Source organism: Choloepus didactylus, chromosome 3, assembly GCF_015220235.1.
Source record: "Choloepus didactylus isolate mChoDid1 chromosome 3, mChoDid1.pri, whole genome shotgun sequence".
Lineage (NCBI taxonomy): Eukaryota > Metazoa > Chordata > Mammalia > Pilosa > Megalonychidae > Choloepus > Choloepus didactylus.
The window spans coordinates 189,129,525-189,152,083 of record NC_051309.1 but is presented as its reverse complement, the minus strand read 5'-3'; the positions used below and the strand labels follow the sequence as shown (position 1 = coordinate 189,152,083).

The following is a 22,559-nucleotide window of genomic DNA, read 5'->3' as shown; positions in this document are numbered from 1 at the left end:
CAGTTAAATATAGCATCAGGGGGTCATGCTGCTTTCCATTATTTGAGCTGGTGATTCCAACCTTTGAGAGTATATAATTTGAGGCACTTCAAAGTATACTAGATTTTATCTGCATTTCTTATTTGGTTTGATTCATAATTTTTTATTTTTATTATTATTTTATTTTTTCCCTTAGTTGAATTATATAATCCTTAAATTTTACGTTTCTCTTGAAAGTCAGCTGGAAGTTTTGTATAGAAAGATTCAGACTTTCATTCAACAAATATTTATTAAGTATCTCTACCACTTACTGGTTATATGGCTTTGATCTTGGGCAAGTTATTTAACCTCTTTGTGCTTAAGTTTCCCCATCTGTAAAATGGAGATAATAATAGTACCTATATCATGGTGTTGTTATGAAGATTAAATGAAATAATATTTGTTAAGTGTTTAGTGCCTCTAAGTGCTCATGAAAATGCAGCTATGTATTTGTACTACAGGTCCAACTACAACAATTTATACTACCAAGAGCTCTAGGCCTTGTGGTTCTTCCTCTACTGGACCTTTTATATTCTAGTAGAGTTATTAGATACTTGAGTAATGGTCTTTCATGAAGTATGGATCTGTCATACCAACATCTCCTGGCTTTGGTGATGCTCTTTATCTTTAATTGTATTTCCTAGCATGTGATCAGTAGTTGTTCGCTAAAACAACTTTTTTTCCAATGGTGCTTCTCAGTTTAATCCTTTTGAAGGAATTTTAAGCAATACTTAGAGTCCAAAATTATGTTCAAACTAAAACATGGGTCTTGGTACCATTTAAATTATTCAGCTGAAATTGTGGGAAAATGAGAAAATACTTTTGTTACATGAATAATTAAGTATACACATATGCTGGCAGTGAAATTACAATTTAAATTCCAAGGGTTTTTTTTAATGTTTAAACAGTAATGTTTCAGAGTTCTTTTTATATATTTATAAATGTACATCTTAGAATCTAGGTAATATGAAAGAAATGCAATTTTTACTTGTTTACACAAGTAGAATTATTTAAATAGTTGTTTATATGCACATTATAACTGTAATATCTGTGTGATTTTTATAAAGAATAATTAATTAGCAAACATCAGGGTTCAAGTGTGTCACTTTCTCATTAATTTGAATTCTTAATTATACCTTAACCTAAAAGAGTTTTGTATCTATATTTTGATTAGATTGTTTACTTTTTACATTTTTACAATTTAAAGACAAGTTAGAGATAGAAGGGGCTTCTCTAGTTTTTCCTCAGCTACCAGCAACTGTTGTCAGTGATAATTACAGTAATGATTGTTATAATTAACTTGTTAGTAGTAATTTACCATTTAGGAAATACCTTCATATTCATCATCTTATTGATCCATCCCAGTCGCAGATGTGTTGTTTACTCTGTTTGGGTCTATTTAGAATTAATTAATAGGGGCTTTTTGTAATTTATTTAAAACCTTAGCTAAATGAGGTTCATGTCATTTTGTCTGCTTTCATTGCTTTTCTTCCCATGAGGAAAAAGCAGAAAGAAAGATCTGTCCTATACCCCACCTCCATTTTCCTTGGGCTCCACTGGGAAAATTCCAAAGGGAATTTTTCTTTTGATTTTCTTATAAGCATTCCTTCTTTATGTGAGCTTTCCTGTTGACAGCTTCAAGCTACAAATAATTTAAGGTGTATGTATGATTGGCCTTAGTAATGTCTCAGCATCCTGTACTTTAATGTACTGAAAAGTCCTTCATAAATTGTTCTTGGGCTGAAATCCTTCTTTGTTGCCAGTTCAACAAGGTCCATAAATAAACTGATTTCATCCTAATTCCTATCGTCAGAATGGAAGTGTAACTCTTTATTATCCTGCAGATAAAATGTGATGTTCTGATCATCTATTTCAGTGAAGAGGGAATTGGCTACAGGATATTGGCACTGTCTCTTCTCTTCACAGCTGCTGTTTCTCCCATGAGTATGGACAGTGTGTGCTCTCTCTTTTTCCTAGGGAAGTGAAGAAATTGAAATCTGTAGTTCTCATTTCAAACTGACTTCAAAATCATCTTCAATTTTATTTTCCAATATACTTTACTGCCTTTCCTCTTAATTATAAATAACACAGAGCCTACCTATGAATAACCTAGACATGAGTACCTGAATAAGAGGAAAGCATTTCTTATTACTCTTATAAAGTAATCTTTCTCCATAGGACAACTTTAAACACCTGAACATATTTTTTACTTTAGTCTTTGAGTCTATCACATAGATTAGGAATAAACATTATAATATATATGAGCAGTTGAAATTATCGTGAATAAAAGCCATGTGTGACCTTTCTGAAGTATGTGCTGAAGGTCAGTGTTACACACTCATAGTAGAGAGGCATGGAAGCTTGCAGAAGGGAGAAAATATTTATTGCAAAATTAAATTGGCAGAATGAAATTAAATGATATGATAGAAACTTATATATCTAGTCTTAAATTTGCCTATTAAGCAATCTGCTGAATTTATTTTACCACTGCTAAAAAGCAAAATGTCAATTTCTTCATATCCCCAGATGAATTAGTCTCACAACTCAAATTCTGTGGGGTTTTTTTTTTTTTCATTGTAACTACAGAGGACATGTTCTCTGATTAAGTAGCTGAGGACTGATGGGCTGAACAAAAATTAGTAGTTTTTACATTTCTCTTAGCGATTCTGAAAGCACTGTAGAAAATAATAGAATCAGCAGTCATATTAACCACTGCTGCTGCTGATTTCAAATAAGACAATGACGATACTCTCATTTTACCTGTGGAATGCTGCCTCTGATGTGCTTATTTTTTAGTATCCAGAGAGTAAATTTTTCATAGCATATTTATATCTCTTAATTTTTACATTACTTTATGAAAGTGTAGTATTTTGATTTAGATTTCAGTTCATTTCACTGTGGTTAAAAATGCATACATGAAAATTAGAAATCTAGATTGAACTATTTTGGTTTATAATATTTACTGCTAAAATTTATGGATCATTGTTTTTTAAAGTCTTCAAAATGCCCTTTTAAAAAGGAAAATTAAATGCAGTCTCTGGTTTACTTTTTATTATATAATGCTTTAAGGACAATGTTTATTACCTGAAAAACAGTGGCCATGATAACTGGATTTTACATTGCACAAAAGGGCAAATTCGAACAAAACTAGCTGAATCAAAAATTTTTTCTAGATGTCTTTATTAAAACTGTTCCTTAGGAAAACAAATTAAGGATACTTCCTAGTGTATCACAATTTTGTTTAATTGTTTAATTACTGCACACCTTCTGTTAAACAATGTTTCTGCCAGGTGTCTTGTGCCAGTAGTACTTTGAGTACCATCAGTCAGTACTTTTTCATTTGGCTTTACATGACTGGTTTTCTGGAATTCACTCTGTTCCCAAATACATATTTTCTGCTTCTGAACATATATATGGTAGATTTTGCTGTTGGAGCTCACTGTTGGTAATAATGATTTGATTAAAACAATAAGACTATAAAAAAGGGAGAGAAAATGCAGGTATTTATGTAACAAAAGAAAGAGTAGACATATCTTCAAACATGAGTTATTAAGGAAAAGAGCCATTCTTACAGAAATGAGAATAATGGAAAAATGCATTATATAGGTGACAAGGATCCAGTATAGCTTTTTCTTCTAAATCCCTTCTTAGTATTGGTGTAAGTAATTTGTTATTCTCTTAAACTAAATCTTCGCTACCTAAACAAATTACACTCAAAAGAGCTCATCGCTCTAATTTGATTGTATAAGTTTTGGTATTATCATTTACATGACAAATTTTAGTCGTATACCTTATGGAAACTGCTTTACAAATTTTTTGAAGTTTTTTTCCCCCTTAAATCATTGAAAACAGCCCTTCTATTAAAGAAAATCTTTTAACATGAGATGGGATGAATTCACAGCAGCTTCATCTAGGTTCCCATTACCATTTGGCCCTTCTATTTATCCCTAGTGGCTTCTCAGTTGTACTCCCACACCATTGCTGATAGAAATTGTCGCCATTTTGTTCAAAAATCCAAATCAGCAATCTTTTTTCTGACTCTCACAGTTGGTTAGTGCTCCCTAAGGAGACCAACATAGGCTTTGTTTTCTGCTTTTACCACTTTCTTAATAAACCTCTCTCTGGACTGGTGATACTACCCTGTCCTTTAGTTAGAAAGCATTATAAACTCCCTATATTTTTGTCCTTTCTCGTGCTTTTTCTCTGCTGTGCTGCTTTAATTATCTCCTCTTTTTCCTGTACTTCAGTCTTGTCTGCATGAAATCTCCTTCTTCCTTTGTCTCTTTACAGGCATAATTATGCTGAAAATAATTCATTTTATTTTTTGTCCTTTAATTTTTTCTTTTATTTTTTTTTTCCTCTCTTGTACTAATAAAGGTTTCAAGTGATTGGGCTATACATAGTTTTCTTACCTTGAGCTCATTGCTTAGCTTTCTGTACTTGGACTTAAGCCCCACTACTCTGTGGAAATAGACTTCTTAAAAGTCACTACTTCTTTTGTCTCAGTTACCAAATCCAGTGGCTTCTTTTTCCATGTTAGTATCTTTGAGCTATCTAAAAGGAAAAGGGAAAAAGCCATGGTCTATATTAGGCAGTTTCATATCATCACCATAGCCATCTGAGATTTTTACTGATTAGGAAACTGAGGCTCAGAAAGGTTGGGTAAATTGTTTATGTTCATATAATCATTAAGTGGCAGATTTGGTTCTGCTTCTGAAAAAATACGCTCTTTCAACTAGACTATGTGATCACATTGTACACCCTTTTCTTCTTTAAATGTCAAGGGCTCTTAGCCTCTGGAACATTATTCTATTCTTGTCCTCTTCATTACTTGCTCCCTTACTGATTCTTCTCATTCACAATCCCTAATATCTCCAACCTTGACTTTTTCTTTATATAACATTAAATTAACAACTGCCTACCATGCCTTTCTAATTATGGCTATCATCAACTTAAATTCAACATTTCCAAGACCAAACTCATCACCATTACTTCAAACCAACTCCCTATCCCCATAGCCTGCTTCTTTTTTTTTCTGTCAGGCATTTCCCTCTTCACCTAAGCCAGAAACATATTACCTTTACCTATCACTTTTCATTCCCTCTTGGCTTGATAGACAGCATATTTGCCAAGTGCTTTCTTTATTCTCATATATGTAGCATATGTTTCTTTGGGGTTTGTTTTGTTTTGTTTTCATATGTTTTGAGGACTTATTTTTTCTATTTCATTTCTACTGCTTTTCCACATGTTAAAGCCTGAGCAGTTGTGGCGGCCTCTTGTCTAATTTCCCTTTCATTATTTCTTTTTATATCACTGTCAAATTCACATTGCAGCCTATCACTTTATCATGTTAAAGAGACTTCAGAGGCTTCCAGTTACATATAGGATAAAGAATAAACTTCTTGTCCTAAAATTCAACATTATTACTATAGTCTGGCTCCAGACTTGTTCTCAAATCCAAGATAATTCTACCTCTTTCCTGAAAATAGCCTGAGTTTTATCTTATAATGATTTTTATTTATATAATGCAATATTAACCAAAATATTCTTCTCCAGTGTTCCCCTCATTCTGAACTATCTAAACCCTACCATTCCTTCAAAGTAGGTACTCAAATCCAAATTCTTCTAGAAAATATTCTCCAAATATCCTGTCCCATAGTAAACTACTAAAACACTTACTTTTCATACCTATTCATTTAGTGTTTATTAGACTGTCTCATATCATTGATTTATCACATGTGTATTCTTATTATTTTTGTACCCATCTCCCCAGATGGACTGTAAATTTTCTTAGGGTAAAGCTACTTCTCAGTGTCTCTCACTGAATACTTTGTATAGTCTTAATACATTTTTAAATGATATGTAGACATTTTGAATATATTTGTTTAGATTCAATGTTTTAGAGAAACTTAACACGTATCTATTTTACAAACTAATCATTGGGTAGTCATTTTTGTCTCTAAATCTAAAGTTAAATGGGTACTTCTTAAAGAAAAGTCATATTACTAAGAAATTTAATGTTTGTAATGCATTAAATAATAATAATGTAGCATCCCATTACCATTTTCCTAAGAAATGTGAGGACTAAAGATCCAGTCTATTTTCATAATATGAATTTTTTTTACCTCACTGTAACTTTCCTTTAAAATTATTTTTTTAATAAAATTCATTTTAGGTAATCATTTCCTGTCTGATAACAAGAGCCTACCTTTATGCTATGGATGGATATTATAGCACTGGCACCATCATGATTTATCTCAGAATTACCTGACAAAGCTGTCATAATTCTCCCTGCATAAAAGTCCCTAAGGAAGCACACTGTGACTGCAACAATTTAGATAATTCTAACAGTAAAACAGAGTAGAGTTTGCATAATGAAGTTGTAATTTCTAAAGATTAAGCAAGCAAATTAAAGTAACAAATTTAAAGCTTAAGCTTGTTTTTTAAAAATAAGAAAAATTGAAACAAGTCAACTCAATAAGCTGTAGTTGGAAGAATGCTCTTGTGTGTCACTAACCAACCTCCCTTTAACTGACACTCACTGACATACATCACTCATCTAGAATAGAGGTCCTAACCTGCAGTCCTTAGATAGGCTTTAGAAAGCATTTAATTTATATATCAAAATGTGTATTTTTACTCTGGAAAGAAGTTCTATAGTTTTCTTTATATTGAAAGGGTTCCATGACCCTAAAAAGAACCTAAGCGCTTCCCTGGAACTACACACAATAAGTCTGTTCTTTTTAACTCATGACACACCCTTTCAGATCTTTAAAGTCTTAATCTTTTCTTCTTTCCTAATTATCTTCTTTAGACTTGATTTCTCTGTATTCCTCAACTCTTCCTTATGAAACACGAATTCTGGACCCTTCAACAATCTTACAAGGTCCTGATTTCCTTTATCCAATTAAATTCTAGTTTGCTAATATGCCTCATGAAATTCAGCATTCAGAATTGGATTTTTTATAGTGAATCATGTAGACTCATGCTACTTTTCCTGGAAAGTATTAATTATTAGTAAAGACTAATATTAATGTTCATGATTCTCTTTGCCTGTGAGATACCCCCCCCCCCCACACACACACAGTGTTGAGGATTTTAATCCTTATTAATCATTAATATGCCATGTGGTCTAGGGACCTCTTTGTGCCTTTCTTCCAAAGCTTTATTTAAAAAAATGAAATACTTATACCACTTATTAAACAAATGTTAATTTATTAACAGACTTTATGCTGTGATTTTTTTTTTTCAGTGCTTACATAAAAAGATAGGAATTTGGATGATTGCCATTTTGCATATTGAAGACAGATAAAATCTGGTGCTGTGCCCTTTTCTTTTTGTCATCCCTTTACCATTCACTTTAGATCCCTTCTAAAGTAGTCTTCTTTTCCATAGGAATCCCAGGGTTGAAAATAATGCTTCATTTCCCCCAATAAAACCAATAGAATAGGCTAATGTCAGGCTGTGTTCCCAGTTATCAGTATCAGATTTAAAACTGTTCAAGTGTTATGTTTACTCCCCTATATTTGGTTGATTTTTGAGAACTTACATCAGGTATTCTCAAAACATATTGCATAAAAAGAAAAGAGGCTAGCAGTGTTTTTATGATGCTTACATGAGGGCAAATACCAATTTTAATTTACAACTAAGTAGTATCAAATGATATTAAAATGGCATATATCATATAATTTGAGAATTATATAACCATTTAATGGATCATATTAGTGGATTTATTTTGCAAAATTTTAAAAGTTGATTTACAAGTAGGTATGAATAAAGAATCTATTAAATAATACTTCATTGACATTTTTATCTTGAAATCACTTGGATTAAAATTAAGCAATGGAAATACTTATGAAATATTGTTATTTTTTTAACCTGAGGAATTTTGGAAACAATTAAGCAGGACTTAGGTTTTGCTAGGCAGATCAATTAAATATACAGTCAACTCTCGATTTTTCAAACTAATGGAGGAAAGGATGGAAACAAGCATTAATATTTCTCTAGTTCCTGTCCCCTCAGACCAATTACTGTGACTTTCATTCCAAACTAATTTTTTGGCTTTCCTTCTTGATCATGTTACATTTTCTAGCCCTTGTATCCAGGAATCAGTCTGAAATATGGCTTAAGATTGAGTTGACAAGAAAGTTTCATGTTATCACCTTCTGCTCTTCTTTGTAAACATTTTTAAAATCTGTGCCTTACCATTGTTTTTGTACTAATAAAATTCACATGAGAATTTGATAACATTGCTATTAGGATATTATCCTGATGGCTCATAAAATTAGTTTTACATAAAAAGCCTTATCTTTGAATTACAATTTACAGATAATTATAACCTCCCAAAAGCATTACCTCATGGTAACAAATTGCTTTTTAAAATTTTTCATATAAAAAATTTTATGAGAAAGTTTTTATTTTGAGGAGTCTTTTATAAAAATTCTTCTGTTTTGAATTCTTAATGTGTACAATATTTCTGAGTACTATGTAAGTGTTTGTAAAGTGAAGAAATTCCGAAGGAATTTATGTGTGAAAACAGTATGATGCGTGTATATAATATGTCATTTTCTCTACCAATTAACTGCACACAGTGTGCTATTGTCCAGACATAAGCATTCATGGGAATACATGTATCTGGATAACTGCGAGTTGAAATAAACACACCTGCTTTTTATTTCAATAAATGCACATTCAAATTCACATAAGGCATCTATTTGAATGTGACCTCCATATACATGAGAAAGCATTGGTTTCAGCTTTTGATTTTTTGTTGATGTTTTGTTGTTGTTGATTTAACTCTAAAGTAGATACAAACTTATGGATAATGCTTCTGTGGAAAACATTGCATGCAGAGAAAAGGAAATTCAAAGGTAAATCCAGTGAAAAACATTATTTTGTCATATGTTTTGCTTCAGCGTGTATTGTAGCTAAATTCTTATAGAATGTAGCAATGTTTAAAGTCAAAGTAAGTATGACCCATGAGCTGGCCTAGAGCCATGCCTACTTTACTTTAAGTTTAATAATTATTTTTCTTTTCCATAATAAAATTATGTTAGCCTTTCATTTGGAGAATCTTTTTTCTCCAAAAGCTATTTCCTTGAAAAGTGTACTAGAATATGTATCTAAGCTTTAAAAAAATCATGTTTTCTATTAGACAGGAGAAGTTTTTGTTAAAAGACTTATTTTAAAGTCTGTATAATGGTTTCTTATTTCCTCCCATTTAGGCCATATTTGTGTATAGTTAGTTTTAACTGACATGGGCCAGAAAATTGAAGAGGATTTCTTTAGGAGGCTTAACTTTGAATTTCCTACTTTTCATTGCATGTAAAATATCAACCACAAATAATACTTTCAATTCAAGTTCTAGCTTGTATTTTGCATGTTAAAGCTATAAAAAGTGTATTAACGCTGAAAAGAATTTGTAGTTATTGTTCCGCTACTGCTTAGTTATTTAAATTTATAAAGACTGATTTTATTCATGTAGACTTGTCTTTCTGCCTTAGGGAGTGAGCTACTTTATGTCCAAGGGTATCCTAGATGATTCACCAAAGGAAATAGCAAAGTTTATCTTCTGTACAAGAACACTAAATTGGAAGAAACTGAGAATCTATCTTGATGAAAGGTAAAAAAAATGTTTAAACCATTCTTTAGAAATGAGTTAAGTAAGGCTTTTAATGAGTTCAGTTCTACTTTTAAAACTATATAGTAACCATCTAGTTGCAAAATTGAGTAAAGACAAGAGAAAAGATTTCTGTAGTTTACACATCATTTCTTTTGTGAACTTTAACATGCTAACGAGAAAGTTGCCATTGTAAAAACAGAAAACAAAAACCTAACAAATAAAAGGGAAATGCAACATTTTTGTAATAGCAAACAAAAGCCAAATATTTTTTGAGGAAGCTGCAGCCCTAACTTTTTCTTAATAACTAGCTGTAAAACCCAAGTGTTTAAATAATTAGAAGCTCTAAATTATGTAATTGTTCATATAAAAATTTAATAGACAAATTGTAGTCATAAATCCACAAATCCTAATGATATAAGATACGTGTATATTTGCTTATAGATAATACACATAATACAGGTGTCATGTGCATTATATTGTTTGTCTATGTTCCTTTTTTTTCATACATTTAATAGTATATTTTACACAGGTAGAGATGATGCCTGGTAGATTGTTCCAATTTGATAGTCATTCATTTGCACTTTTTAATTCTCATTATCAATGGTCATAAAAATATTGGGACAATATTTTGATGTAACATTACTGAACTACCATATTTAAAATCATAGATCTCATTCTAATATAATGAATAGCTCAGAAGTATATTTGCTTTTTATTTGATTCTCAATCTTTTTATTTCTCAGTTTTATTTACTTTTAGAAATCTTAACAATCAGAAGTATAATGTTTTATAGTATCCTAGGTATCACTGAGATATATATGTTAAGGAAATATTTATTATTAGAATTACTGGATTTAGAAATTAATACAGTGTCACTTCCCTGTTCACATCCACCTTTTTTCTGTAAACATTCAAAAAACAATCTGCAACCATTCACTATGCTAGAGAATAGGAGTTTCACAGATGATTAAGACATTATCCCTATCTTTGAGGCATTTATAATACAGCATATTTGTCATTAGATGTTGTCATTAACTCTTTTTGTCCTTAAGTGCCAGGTACTTAGGGATTTGCAAACTTTTTCTGTAAAGAACCAGACTTTGTTCTAAATATTGTAGGTTGCAGGCCATATGATCTCTGTTGCAGTTATTTAACTCTGCCATTATATCATGAAAGCAGACATAAACAATACATAAATGAATATGTGGCAATGTTCTATCAAAACTTTATTTATTTAAAAAAAAAGCAATCAGTAGAAGTTGAAGATTATGATAGTTCAATAAGAATTGAAGATGTAACAAGGGATGACTTTGTATTAGAATGCTATTGATAAAAAACAGTTATGTATACATATATGTACACAAATATTTATATAATTATAAATAGCCTAAATCTATATATCAATAGAATTGTGAACACCCATAGATGGGATACTGTGTGGCATTAAAAAGAATGAAGTAGATCTATATGTATAGATACAAAAAGTTGATTATGATATACTATGTGAAAACACCAAGGCAGGTTTTAGAACAATACATGTAGTATATGTAGGCATGAAAAAAGTCTATATAAACAGCCATTGCTGCTGGTGATATGGTTTGGTGTGGATGTTAGAGACTGATTACTTTGGTAAGGAAAAAAATAAAAAATTCTGTTCTATATGAATTTAGATAAGAAGGTGCTTGGAAAGAAATCACTCTCTTTGATATTGCAAAATTCCTTTTTTTTCATTTTATAATTAGAATTACTAGGTTTTATGTATTTTTTATAGCCTATTCATGAAATTTCTATTTAAGACTTAAATAGTCATACCTAGATATTTTTACATTTTAGAATTAGGTATAAATTTACAGGATTAGCTGATCTGGTAATCAATAATAATGGTTTGTTATTTTTCTTGGGGTATGGTTGGAACATGTTGGAAGCCATGTAGTTATTTTAGGTTTTTTGTTTTTTCTTATTCCTTTGTTTTGGTTTTTTTTGAAATTTTTTTTACTGTTTGTTTTTTAATTTTTTGACAAAGTTAAAAAAAAAAGCAATGAGTGAGTGTTAAAAAAAGATAAATAAGTAAATGAACAATGGGGGAGCAGGGGAATGGAATACTTTGAATGTTCTTTTTTATTTTAATTTTTATTTAATTTTTTGGAGTAATGAAAATGTTCAAAGATTGATGAATGCACAACTATATGATGATACTATGAACAACTGATCATATACTTCGGAGGACTGTATATGAATATGTCTCGATAAAATTGCATTTAAAAAAATAATGATGTATTTCATCCAAAAATTATGATTATTTTTCCTATCACTTTTTTTTAGTAGAGAAAAGTTAATTAAGGCTGTATTTTTTTTTCTCTTTCTACTAGGAGAGATGTCTTGGATGACCTTGTAACACTGCATAATTTTAGAAATCAATTCTTGCCAAATGCACTGAGAGAATTTTTTCGTCATATCCATGCCCCTGAAGAGCGTGGGGAATATCTTGAAACTCTTATAACAAAGTTCTCACATAGGTTCTGTGCTTGTAACCCTGATTTAATGCGAGAACTTGGCCTTAGTCCTGGTAAGAATATACAGTTAATTAATTCCTCCCCACCCTCTTCCAGGTAAAGACAGTAGAATATGAGACGTTTTTTCTCCCTGTATATATAGCTGTTTTACTGGTTGTGACATTATTTCTATGAAATACATCATTTATGTGAGCTTAGACATAATACCTCAATTTGTCATAGCTATTGTTTTATATACAGTAAATATACCGTTTAGGAAGAAAGACTGCATAAACTCTTTAAAATTATTGTTGCTTGAACTTTGGATATTTTTTCTAGTCTAAATTGAAAACTTAAAAAATTATTTTAAAACTTCTAATAATCCACATATTACATTGGTAACGCCTAGACTTTTTCTACTAAAATTTTATTTTAATACAGTTTTCATTTTCTCTGTGTTTTATATATATGTATATATATATATATATATATGCATATGTGTATGTGTATAGCCAGTCTCCTATGTATTTTTTTATTTTCTATAGCTTCACTTATCTCTTCCTATCAAAAATTTTATTGTGCTCATCTTATTAAGCAGAGATTACAAAGCATTTACCTCTCATGAAATTTGTCAAACATGCTTTACAAGACATAACATTTAACTTAGCTTTCTTAAGACTGCAGGATTCCAAAATATGAACAGCAAATAGTGGAAGCAAGTAGCAAGTAGTATTGTACCGTAGTAGTAGCAAGCATCAAGTCGTAATAGCAAATATCATGGTGTTTGATACTATCTTACTATTAACATTAAGCATATATAAAGAAGAAAATTATTTTGATGCATGGTGCTCAGGTATAGCAACCTTTTCCCCAAAGATTTACTTTTAAAATTAATATGTAAATTTCATAGACCTTTTAAATACATTTCTCAAATGAGAATTTTAATCCCTTTACAAGTTTTTTACATTTTATTTTCTAGAACCAAATTAATACATTTTCTTGTTATTAAAGATGCTTTCAAATTAAATTAGGTTTTTGTAAAAGCATTCTATGTAAATAAATATGTGGATTTTTTTTTAGAATAGAAAGATAAATATTCTGACAGTATAAATATATTTTATGGACACTTGAATGGGATTGTCACATTTGAAAGCAAAGACAAGAATAAAGCCAATTCAGACATTTTTAAATCTAGAATGAGATTTCACTGTAAACTCTTAAACTATTCTAAAGTTCTTTTCAATTGAAGAAAATGCTCACTGAATTGGTAGGACCAAGGACTTTTCTAGGATGTAGGACTTTCAGTGCTAAACCCGGAAAAGTCCCAGGCAAACTGGAACTGGTCAGTCAGTTGCCATGTGTTCAGTTATGATCTAATCTTGTTCTCTTGTAATTATGAACATTTTTTTTTTATTTTTGCCTTATGTGATCCCACTGGGATCATATTTTTTAAACCAGCTAATAATTTGAAGTATCTCTTCTTCCTTCTAGATGCGGTCTATGTACTGTGCTACTCTTTGATTCTACTATCCATTGACCTCACTAGCCCTCATGTGAAGAATAAAATGTCAAAAAGAGAATTTATTCGAAACACCCGTCGTGCTGCTCAAAACATTAGTGAAGATTTTGTAGGGCATCTTTATGACAACATCTACCTTATTGGCCATGTGGCTGCATAAAAGCACATTTGCTAGGACTTTAGCTTTTAACTCCAAACTAAAGCTACCCAAGGACTTATTTCTAGCAGATATGGGGGTTACATTGTGCCGATCATTCTAGCCTCTGTATACAATCAAGCTTGAGTGTACAACCTTTATTTCTTTTACTATTTTCTTTTTTAGTAATTTCCTTGGGGAACTAAAGAATTTTGCAGAATTTTTCTTAATTTTGCTTATCATGTTTTGCACAAAGCAGAGCCATTGTCTGACACAGCTATTTAAGAATGTTTAACTGACATTATACTCTAAAAGATGTGTGTTTGTGCATTAGATTTGCCTGAAAAACTTTATCCAGTTCCATTCTTTTATAAAATACCATGTAATATGTACATATTTAACTATAAAGAGATTTATAATCGTAATTATTTTATTGTAAAGATTTTAACTAAAGTTTTTCCTTTTCTCTCAAACTGAGTTCTGAATTTATTTGATTTTGATCTGAGATTATTACCGTCTATAAAAGTAGGCTCTGACTTCAGATAGAATACAATACCAATTTCCCTTTCCTTTGAACTTGGAAAAGAGTGTTGATTTGTTACTATATTACTATGCAAAACCAGCACTTTTTTTAATACTATAAATTTATCATTTGATGTTTTCATTTTTAAAACTTCTGGTTTAGTCAAGTCCTAAGTTCTTTAACCATTTAGGATAGAAAAATATGTTAAAATGTAAACTGTGCACGTACATGAGAACAAAATGTTATCCGAAATTAGTAAATCTTTGCTTACTAATATCTGAATTAGTCAGACTTTACTCTTGTCCTAATCTTGATGCTCTCTGTTCAGAATCAATCAAGAGAGAGATACTGTGAATTATTGTAGTAAATACTCTTTATTCATTCATTCAAGAAATTGTTATTAAGGGACTACCATGGACTAAGCACTGTGCTAGGTACTAGTGATACCAAGACATGGGCTCTGCCTTCACAAATGTTACATGATTGGATAATGAGAGGAGAATTATGGCTTACTGGAGAGCAAGTATATGAAGTATATCTTAATTAACAATTGTTTACCAATTATAATACACAGCACTGGAATTATAGGGAACAATATATTTACATGGTAATTTAGAAATTTGCTGGAAGTGCCTCTAATTAAAGCATCAGCTTTGGAATGATGCATTATGTGATGGGAATAGCTGCTAGTGTAGGGAGAGGATTGAGAGAGTAGAAACACTTACTAAAGGTGTAGCATCCTGGCCTCCTTCCACTTCTGGTCCTAAGTCAATAGTGGTTGGTAATACTATAAATGTCATAATGTAGTACAGAGTTTTCAAGAACAAAATGTAAGAAAATCAAACAATTTTGAATATCAAAGGGATTTTTAGACTGATAGTAAGCAATTTCTAAGATTCTAAAGCAAATATCTAAATAATTTTCACATGTGCGTATTTTGACTCAATTACAAAATAATTATTATTTTTAATTTTTAACTTCAAAACTAATTTGTTTCAAAATGCAAAGGAACATGATAACATGATGTATTGTCTTTCCTGTTTTCCAGTAAATAGCACCTTGCTTTCTCCTTCTGTCTGCTTCTATCTTTTCTTCTTTGTTTTTACCAACCCTGTCTTTCCCTTGCTATCTAGTTCTTTCTGCCTCTCTGTTTTAGTTTTACTTTCTATAGCTCTTTTTTTTCTTCTGTCCTCCATTTCCAATCTCTTTCTTTTTTCTATCCTTCCCCACCCCATCCTGACCTGATTATAAATGTGGGTTGGCAATATTCATTTTCCCAACATATAGGACATTACAAAAATTTTCATTCCAGTACTATGAAAATTTTCAAACATATGGAAAAGTTGGAAGATATCACAGAAAATACCCATATACTCACCACCTATATTCCACAATTTAAATTACGTTATATTTTCTTTATCACATATCTACCCATCCCTCTATCCATGCACCAACAATTTGTATTGTTTTAAGACAGGTCAAGGTAAGTTTCTAACATTAGTATAGTACACTTCATTCCCCAAAATTTCAACTTGTGTATTATTAACTAGAGATTGATATTTTTTAAAGTTTTTTTTAGGTAAAATTTACATAGAATTAAATGTATAAATCTTAAGTGCACTAGTCATTGAGTCCTCACAAATGCCTACACCTGTGTAAGTCAAACTCCTATCAAGATACACAACTTTACGTAACAGCCTATTTACAGTTAATATTGTTCCACTTTGTGTAAAGTGTAGAAACTTTGAAACTCTGTAGGTCCATCTATCCCCTCCCTCCATCCTTTATCTTAGAGTTGTCATACGTATTACATATAACATGTTATAACTCTGCAATATAATGTTATAATTTTCTTTAAATAGACATCTGCATTTTAAATAAATTAAGAAAAACATATTCTTTATATTTACCCACATTATCATTTCTGATCTTATTCCTTCTTGAAGATCCAGGTTTCCTTGTAGTATCATTCTTTTCAGCTGAAGAACTTAATTTAATCTCTATTACAGTTCTGGTCTGCTGACAAATAATTACCTTAGTTTTCTTTTACCTGAAAATATCTTTATATTGTTTTCCTTCTTGAAGAATATTTTTCTGGATGTAGAATTCTGTGTTGACAGTTTTTTTTTTCTTTTGGCACTTTAGAGATATTGTTCCTCTATCTTCTGGCCTATGTTATTTCCACCAAAAAGTCAGTGGAAATTCAAATAATTCAAATCATTGTTCTCCTGTGTATAACAATGCAGTTTTCCTCTGGATGGTCTATTCTTCGAGTATTTTTTCAGTCCCATTTCTCTTTCCGCTCCTTCTGAGACTTCAGTTATACATATGTCAGACATTTTTATATTGACCCACAGGTCTGTGAGGTTCTATTGGTATTTTTCAATCTTCTTTTTTTTTCTGTCATCATATTGGGTTATTTCTCTTGATCTGTATTTAAGTTCAATGACTCTTCCATAATCATTCTTCTTTTAAGCCCATGCAATGAACTTCTTTTTTTTAATTATATTTCTTAGTTCTCAAATTTCTGTTTAGTTAGTTTTTATTTATATTTCTGTGCTGAGATTTCCTATCTGTTCATTCACTATAAGCACATTTTTCTTTACATTCTTGAACATAGTTTTAATAGCTGCTTTAAAATTTTGTCTGCTAATTCCTGTATCTGGATCATCTCAGTGTCAATCTTTTTATTGTCTTTTCTTTAGAGAATGGCTCACATCTTCCTGTTTCTTCATATGTTGAGTAATTTAGATTGTGTCGTGGACACGGTGAATAAAATGTTATAGAAACCTGGATTCTGATACAGTTCTCTGAAGACCTGTTTTGTTTTAAGCAGACCATTAATTTGACTGAATTCTACCTACAAGCTCTAACTACCCAGTAGTTGGTGGCAGCTCAAATTTCAGTTCGGTTCTTTAATCTGGCTGCTCTGCTTGGGGTTATGTGCACACATACTTCAGAGGCCAGCCAGAGTTTGGGGTAGAGTTTATACACAGAATTTAAGGCTAACCTTCTCTGTTTCTCTTGTCAGGATTTCCCCCTGCATTTCCCAGCAGCTATCATTGTCCCAAGCTCTGTCCTGTGGTTCTTTAAACTAGTAAAACTGTAAGTGCCACGTGATGCAGACTGGAGACTACTCTCAGGCTAACAGTATAAAAACGGAAAACTTACCCAACACTATTCTCTTCTTCCATGTATTCTCTCCCCTGTATTATCAATCTGCTTTTGGTTGCTTTCCATGATTTTCCATGGTTGACTTTTACATTTTGTACAGAGTTTGTAGTTTTTGTCATGGGATTGGTCTCAAGGCAATACTTGGCCACAACTTGACTTGGAACCCTTTCCAATTGGGCAGTATTCTTTTTGTTGATTCCTATGCTTACTGATTAGGGATTTATTACTGGTTATTTTTAAACTTAGATTAGGATTTTTAAAATGTTCTGTCTCTGAAAAATCTTAATAGTAAACATTTACATAGTAAATTAGCAATTCAGTGTTTCCCAGTGGGGGTGCTACTAGCATTTTGGGAAGGATATTATTCATTATGGGTGACTACCCAATGTAATGTAGGACATAAACATGCCATGATTCTGCCTACTAGATGCCAGTAGCATCTACCAGTCACTGTGACATACAAATAATGTCCCACATATTTCCAAGTGCCTGAAGCTGGGAGCTATTGAATCTTCTTTCAGATATGCCAAGTTTATCCTGAAACACAAAATCTCCTGATGACATTATCTGTTAAAAGTCTTTCAATGTCTCCCTTCTGTCTACAAAATGAATTAATAGTTTCTTTAGCATGGCATAAAACTCCTTTCACAATCTGGCCTCAGCTAATCTTTAAAGCTTCATCTCCAACAACATGCCTCAGATGTGATCTGTTCTTTCTTTGCTTTTGCACAAGCTCTTCTTTCTTTCTGTAATATCCTGCTCCCTTCTGTATCTAAATTTCCCCTACTCATCATCTAAGTTCCACCTCAAATGTAATTTCTTCATCAAAGCTCTCAAAGGCTGTCTCTATTATTCATACCACTAGTGTTAATTGTTTTTTCCTGTGAACCATAGCACTCTGCACATAATTTGTTTTAATTATACTATAATCATCTGCATGTCCAGCTGATTCAATAGAATGTGATCATATTAAAGTCAAGGACTGCTCCCAGACTGTCAGGTCCTGTTATAACGCCTGAACCAGGGAAGTGGCAGATGGATTAGAGAGGAGGAATTGGATAAGGAAGGGAGGGAGGGTGGGAGGAAGGAAGGAAAGGAAAGGACAAAGGTACACTGGAAGCTAATAGGGTTTGGTGGCTTTGGAGAAAGATTTCTAGCATATGAGAGTCTAAGCTGATGTTGATTTTGTTACCAAAGATAGTTGACTACTAGGTGAAGCAGCTGGTGGAGTGAAATGGAAAAGATAATGACCCTAATTTTGGATATTTTGAATTTTGAAGTGTCTGTAGAACATTCACTGAGAACAGCTAGAAAATAGGAACTAGAATTTAAAAAAAAAGTTGTCAGGCTGGATATGTAAGTTTGGAGGTCATATTAGTGTTTAAAAATATGTTATACTAAGTGAAACATAGGAAAAGATTACTCCCCTAGGGAGTATATTGAGTTAAAAGAAATAGCTGGAAAACACAGCATTTTCGGTTTGGGTAGAGAAAGAGGAGTCAGAAAAAGAGGGTTCATCAAAATTGTAGAAGGACCAGCGAAGAATAGCGTCCTAAGAGCTAAAGGAGTTTTAAGAAGGATCCTGAATTTTGCATTATCTGAAGCCCAACTAAGCACAGTTTTTACCCATCTATGCTCAGGCCTTTCTGAATTTACCTTTTCTACCTTTCTAGTTCTTTGGAGGCTAGTAAAAGCACAGTAGTGCTAATGGCTGTTATGTTGTCTCTGGCCAAATACTCCCATACTCGATGTGAAATCTGAGCTCTGGTGAAACCCACAATAGTATCAATATTATGGTCCATTGCAACTCAGGCCTCTCTAAAATTCCTTCCTCAATAAGGGCTATTTGAAGTCCAGAACATAATATACTAACTGGGTATTGCTAGTGAGTCCTTCCTATACATAGCCACCAGTTATATTTTTGAAGATACAGATCAGATTTTTTTTAAAGAAAAGGAAAAGAAAAAAAAAATGCTTAGAACTTCTAGAGCCCTCCAACAATTTTTCCAGGGTACATTCTGTTAAAACTAGTATCTCTAATCTCACTATTTCCTTATATGCACCCTGTATTTTTTTCCTTCCACTCATTTGCTCTGTTTTCTCTTCTGGAATGCTCTTAACCCTGTCCCCATGTTTACCTGTTGTAATATTATTCATCCTTCAAAGTTTTCTCAGATTTTCTCCCCTCCAGGGCAACTTTTCTAATTCTTACATGTGGAAATATTCTTCTTATAGCTACCTCAGTATCTAATACAGCCTTTGTCCCATAGCAGTTTCTCAGTAAATCTAACTGAATTATTTTAGCTGATTCAGTTCCTAAGAATACAGAAAGATGGATTTACTATTTCCAGTTTTTAAAAGTATATCAGAACTTCTGGGTGAACACAATTTACAAATCAGAATATACTACAATTAAATTTCTAAAAATATTAGTTAAGATAGAGTCAACTTATATATTATTCTAGATTTAAATAATCTCTCCAGTACTTCTAATTTTAAGTATCTAGATGAATCCCTACTACTTTAAGATTGTCTACTTTTTCTTTTTACTTCAAGAGTTTACATCAGTGATGTTATATCTCTGAATTAGTCTTTAATTTTTTTAAAAATATTATTAATATGGTGCTCAATGAAAGTAACCTTATTCATAGGTTTTAATACCAAAAGTAACAACCTGCTTATTTTAATTGGAGTCTATTTACCTGTGTTTAAAGTGAAGTTTTTCTTAAATACCACTATTAACAACACAACTGCCTACAGTTTCTTTTCAAGCCTTCATAAATGAATATGTCCATTTCTTGGAAGCCATCCTAAGAAAATAATCCAAAATGGGAAAAGGTTGCATATATGCCCTTAATCATGTCATTGTTTGAATTTTTTAGAATTACAATAATAATAATAATAATAATAATAATAATAATAATAAAACAAAAAACCCTTAGGGCTGTTCCAATAAATAACCAACAAATATTTTGAATACATACTATGTACCAGACACTATGCTAGGCACTGGTCAATTAGACCAAGATACATCCTCATAACATGCAACTACTATGCCATGATGCTTATGAGTAATATGGGAAAACACTTATGATAATGATAAATATTAAATAGGATATCAAATTGCACATAAATGTATATACACATATGTATGTATGTATTTGTGTGTATATAAGGCATTATAGTTGCTATGAAAAACAAAGCAAAAACCTATGGAATGAAAAAGTTACTGGAATAAAATATACCAAAATATTATGGATAATGAAATTTTTTTATGTAACTCTTTAAAATATTATTAAATATTTTATATTTTAGATAGAACAAAACAAATTTATCAAACTATTCAGAAAATAAAGATAAATGGTGTCCCTAAACTAACTAGTATAGTTTCCTCTCAGCATGTTATTTTTATTCGAAATTCATTTTATTTTTAAGACATTTGGTCAATCTGTTAAATCAGAGCTGGACAGATGTTTTGTTTTCAAGGGTAGAGAAGTGGATTGTTTTATTTTATTTTTTGTCTAATTGAACCAAACACCAACAAGAGAAAGATACCAAATCTTTACTGAGGAAATTTTCATTTGTTTAAGAAAAATAGCTTTCTTCTTGGCATGGTTGGACAGGAAGGTTGGATTTAATTTAAAATGATTAATGAGATTTTGTCAGACTGCTTGACTTTACCACCACTGCAGTTTGTCAGTGCAACAACCTGGGAAGCCCGGACGCCACTCTGTCGCCCAAAACCACTCTCCAGGGAAAAAATTAACTAGAAGGACTAGTGCCAGGTACATGTCAATGGCATTGTCTCTTGGGTATTGACAGTTTAAAAGTCTGAATCAGAAATAGTGTGTTTTGGGGACATACATTCCTAAGATATTGATTTCAGTCCTTTTGCAAATAGTTAATCATTTTCAAAATATTTAAGTTGTTATCTTCCAAAGAAAACTATTTCAAGAAAAAAAAATTTGCTAATATTCCTTCTTCCTAATTTATTTAAAAATTTATAATAAATGAACAAAGAATTCTAATATCTCAGGTTAATTTTTGTTTTTCATTTTTTTTACTTAAGTAGGGTGAAGCTTTTTTGAAAAGTAAAACGATTTCCACTTTTGAAAAACACATTTTTAACCATTACCATGCCCTAATTTTATAATCAAGTTTTTAAATTGAACTATAAGTTTGCAGTCTGACTTAAAACACCCTTTTTTACTTACTCATGTACTTCTATTTTCAAATAATCAATGACATGATTAGCTAAAACAACTGAATACGCCTAGTTATAAGGTAGAAAATGTGATATCTATGTTTGCTTCTGTGTTTAATTAACCACATAAAAAAGCAATATCAATGTTTATAATCTTTTTTAAAAAACTGTCCTAAAGAGTGAGGCCAAAAAATTTCTTCCAACAAAAGCATTACAGAAAAAATCTTGAGGGTATGACACCTGAGGACTACTTTTGTAAAAATTTAACAATGTATGTTTGCCATTTTTTATTTAAAAAAATAAAGAGTGCTTTCATGTTATACAATTTCTTGTAGTTGTGTCTTCTGAGCCGTGTGAACGTTTGCTCTCTGAAGAGAGTAACCTGCCACCAGAACCAGACTTCCAGTAAATATCTGCTCATATTCCTATGTAAAGTATGAGACAAGCACAAAAAAGTGGAGATGCCTAGAAAAGTACATCAAGGCTGCTGCTCTTATTGAAAGGGTGAAAAAGGAAGCAAAATGAAGTAGTTGTGTGTGCGTACACACCAGCACAATTCTCATCCATCGCACTGCCCTGCAGAGAATTTCTTCCAAAACAAATGTCACTTTGAATCCTGAAGCCAGCAAATAGTTTTTACTGTATTTCTAAAATTCTCAAAAATTTAAAACTGGCTTTTTTTATCATTGGTTTTCTATGTGTGTAAATTTTAGTGTTGTTGCAATTTAGGTGCTGTATTATATATATATATATATTTTTGTTTCCTAAAAACAGACTGCAAAATCCAATGTAGGCAATTGAGTATAGGAAGGAATTCAGATTTATCATTTTATTTCACCTTGGAGATTTTTGTTTTTGATGCATAAGTTAA

At 31.5% G+C, this 22,559-nt stretch overlaps 1 protein-coding gene across 1 annotated transcript in view; it reads left to right on the top strand.

Annotated features, from left to right (window-relative positions):
• FBXO8 (F-box protein 8) overlaps positions 1 to 18,546 on the top strand; it is a 54,018-nt gene extending 35,472 nt beyond the window's left edge. The window contains exons 4-6 of the mRNA XM_037831034.1: positions 9,522 to 9,640; positions 12,010 to 12,206; positions 13,624 to 18,546. Of these exons, the coding sequence (XP_037686962.1) occupies positions 9,522 to 9,640; positions 12,010 to 12,206; positions 13,624 to 13,811 (504 nt within the window). The 3' untranslated portion in view covers positions 13,812 to 18,546. The remainder of the gene's footprint in view (positions 1 to 9,521; positions 9,641 to 12,009; positions 12,207 to 13,623) is intronic.
• The last annotated feature ends 4,013 nt before the right edge of the window (positions 18,547 to 22,559 follow it).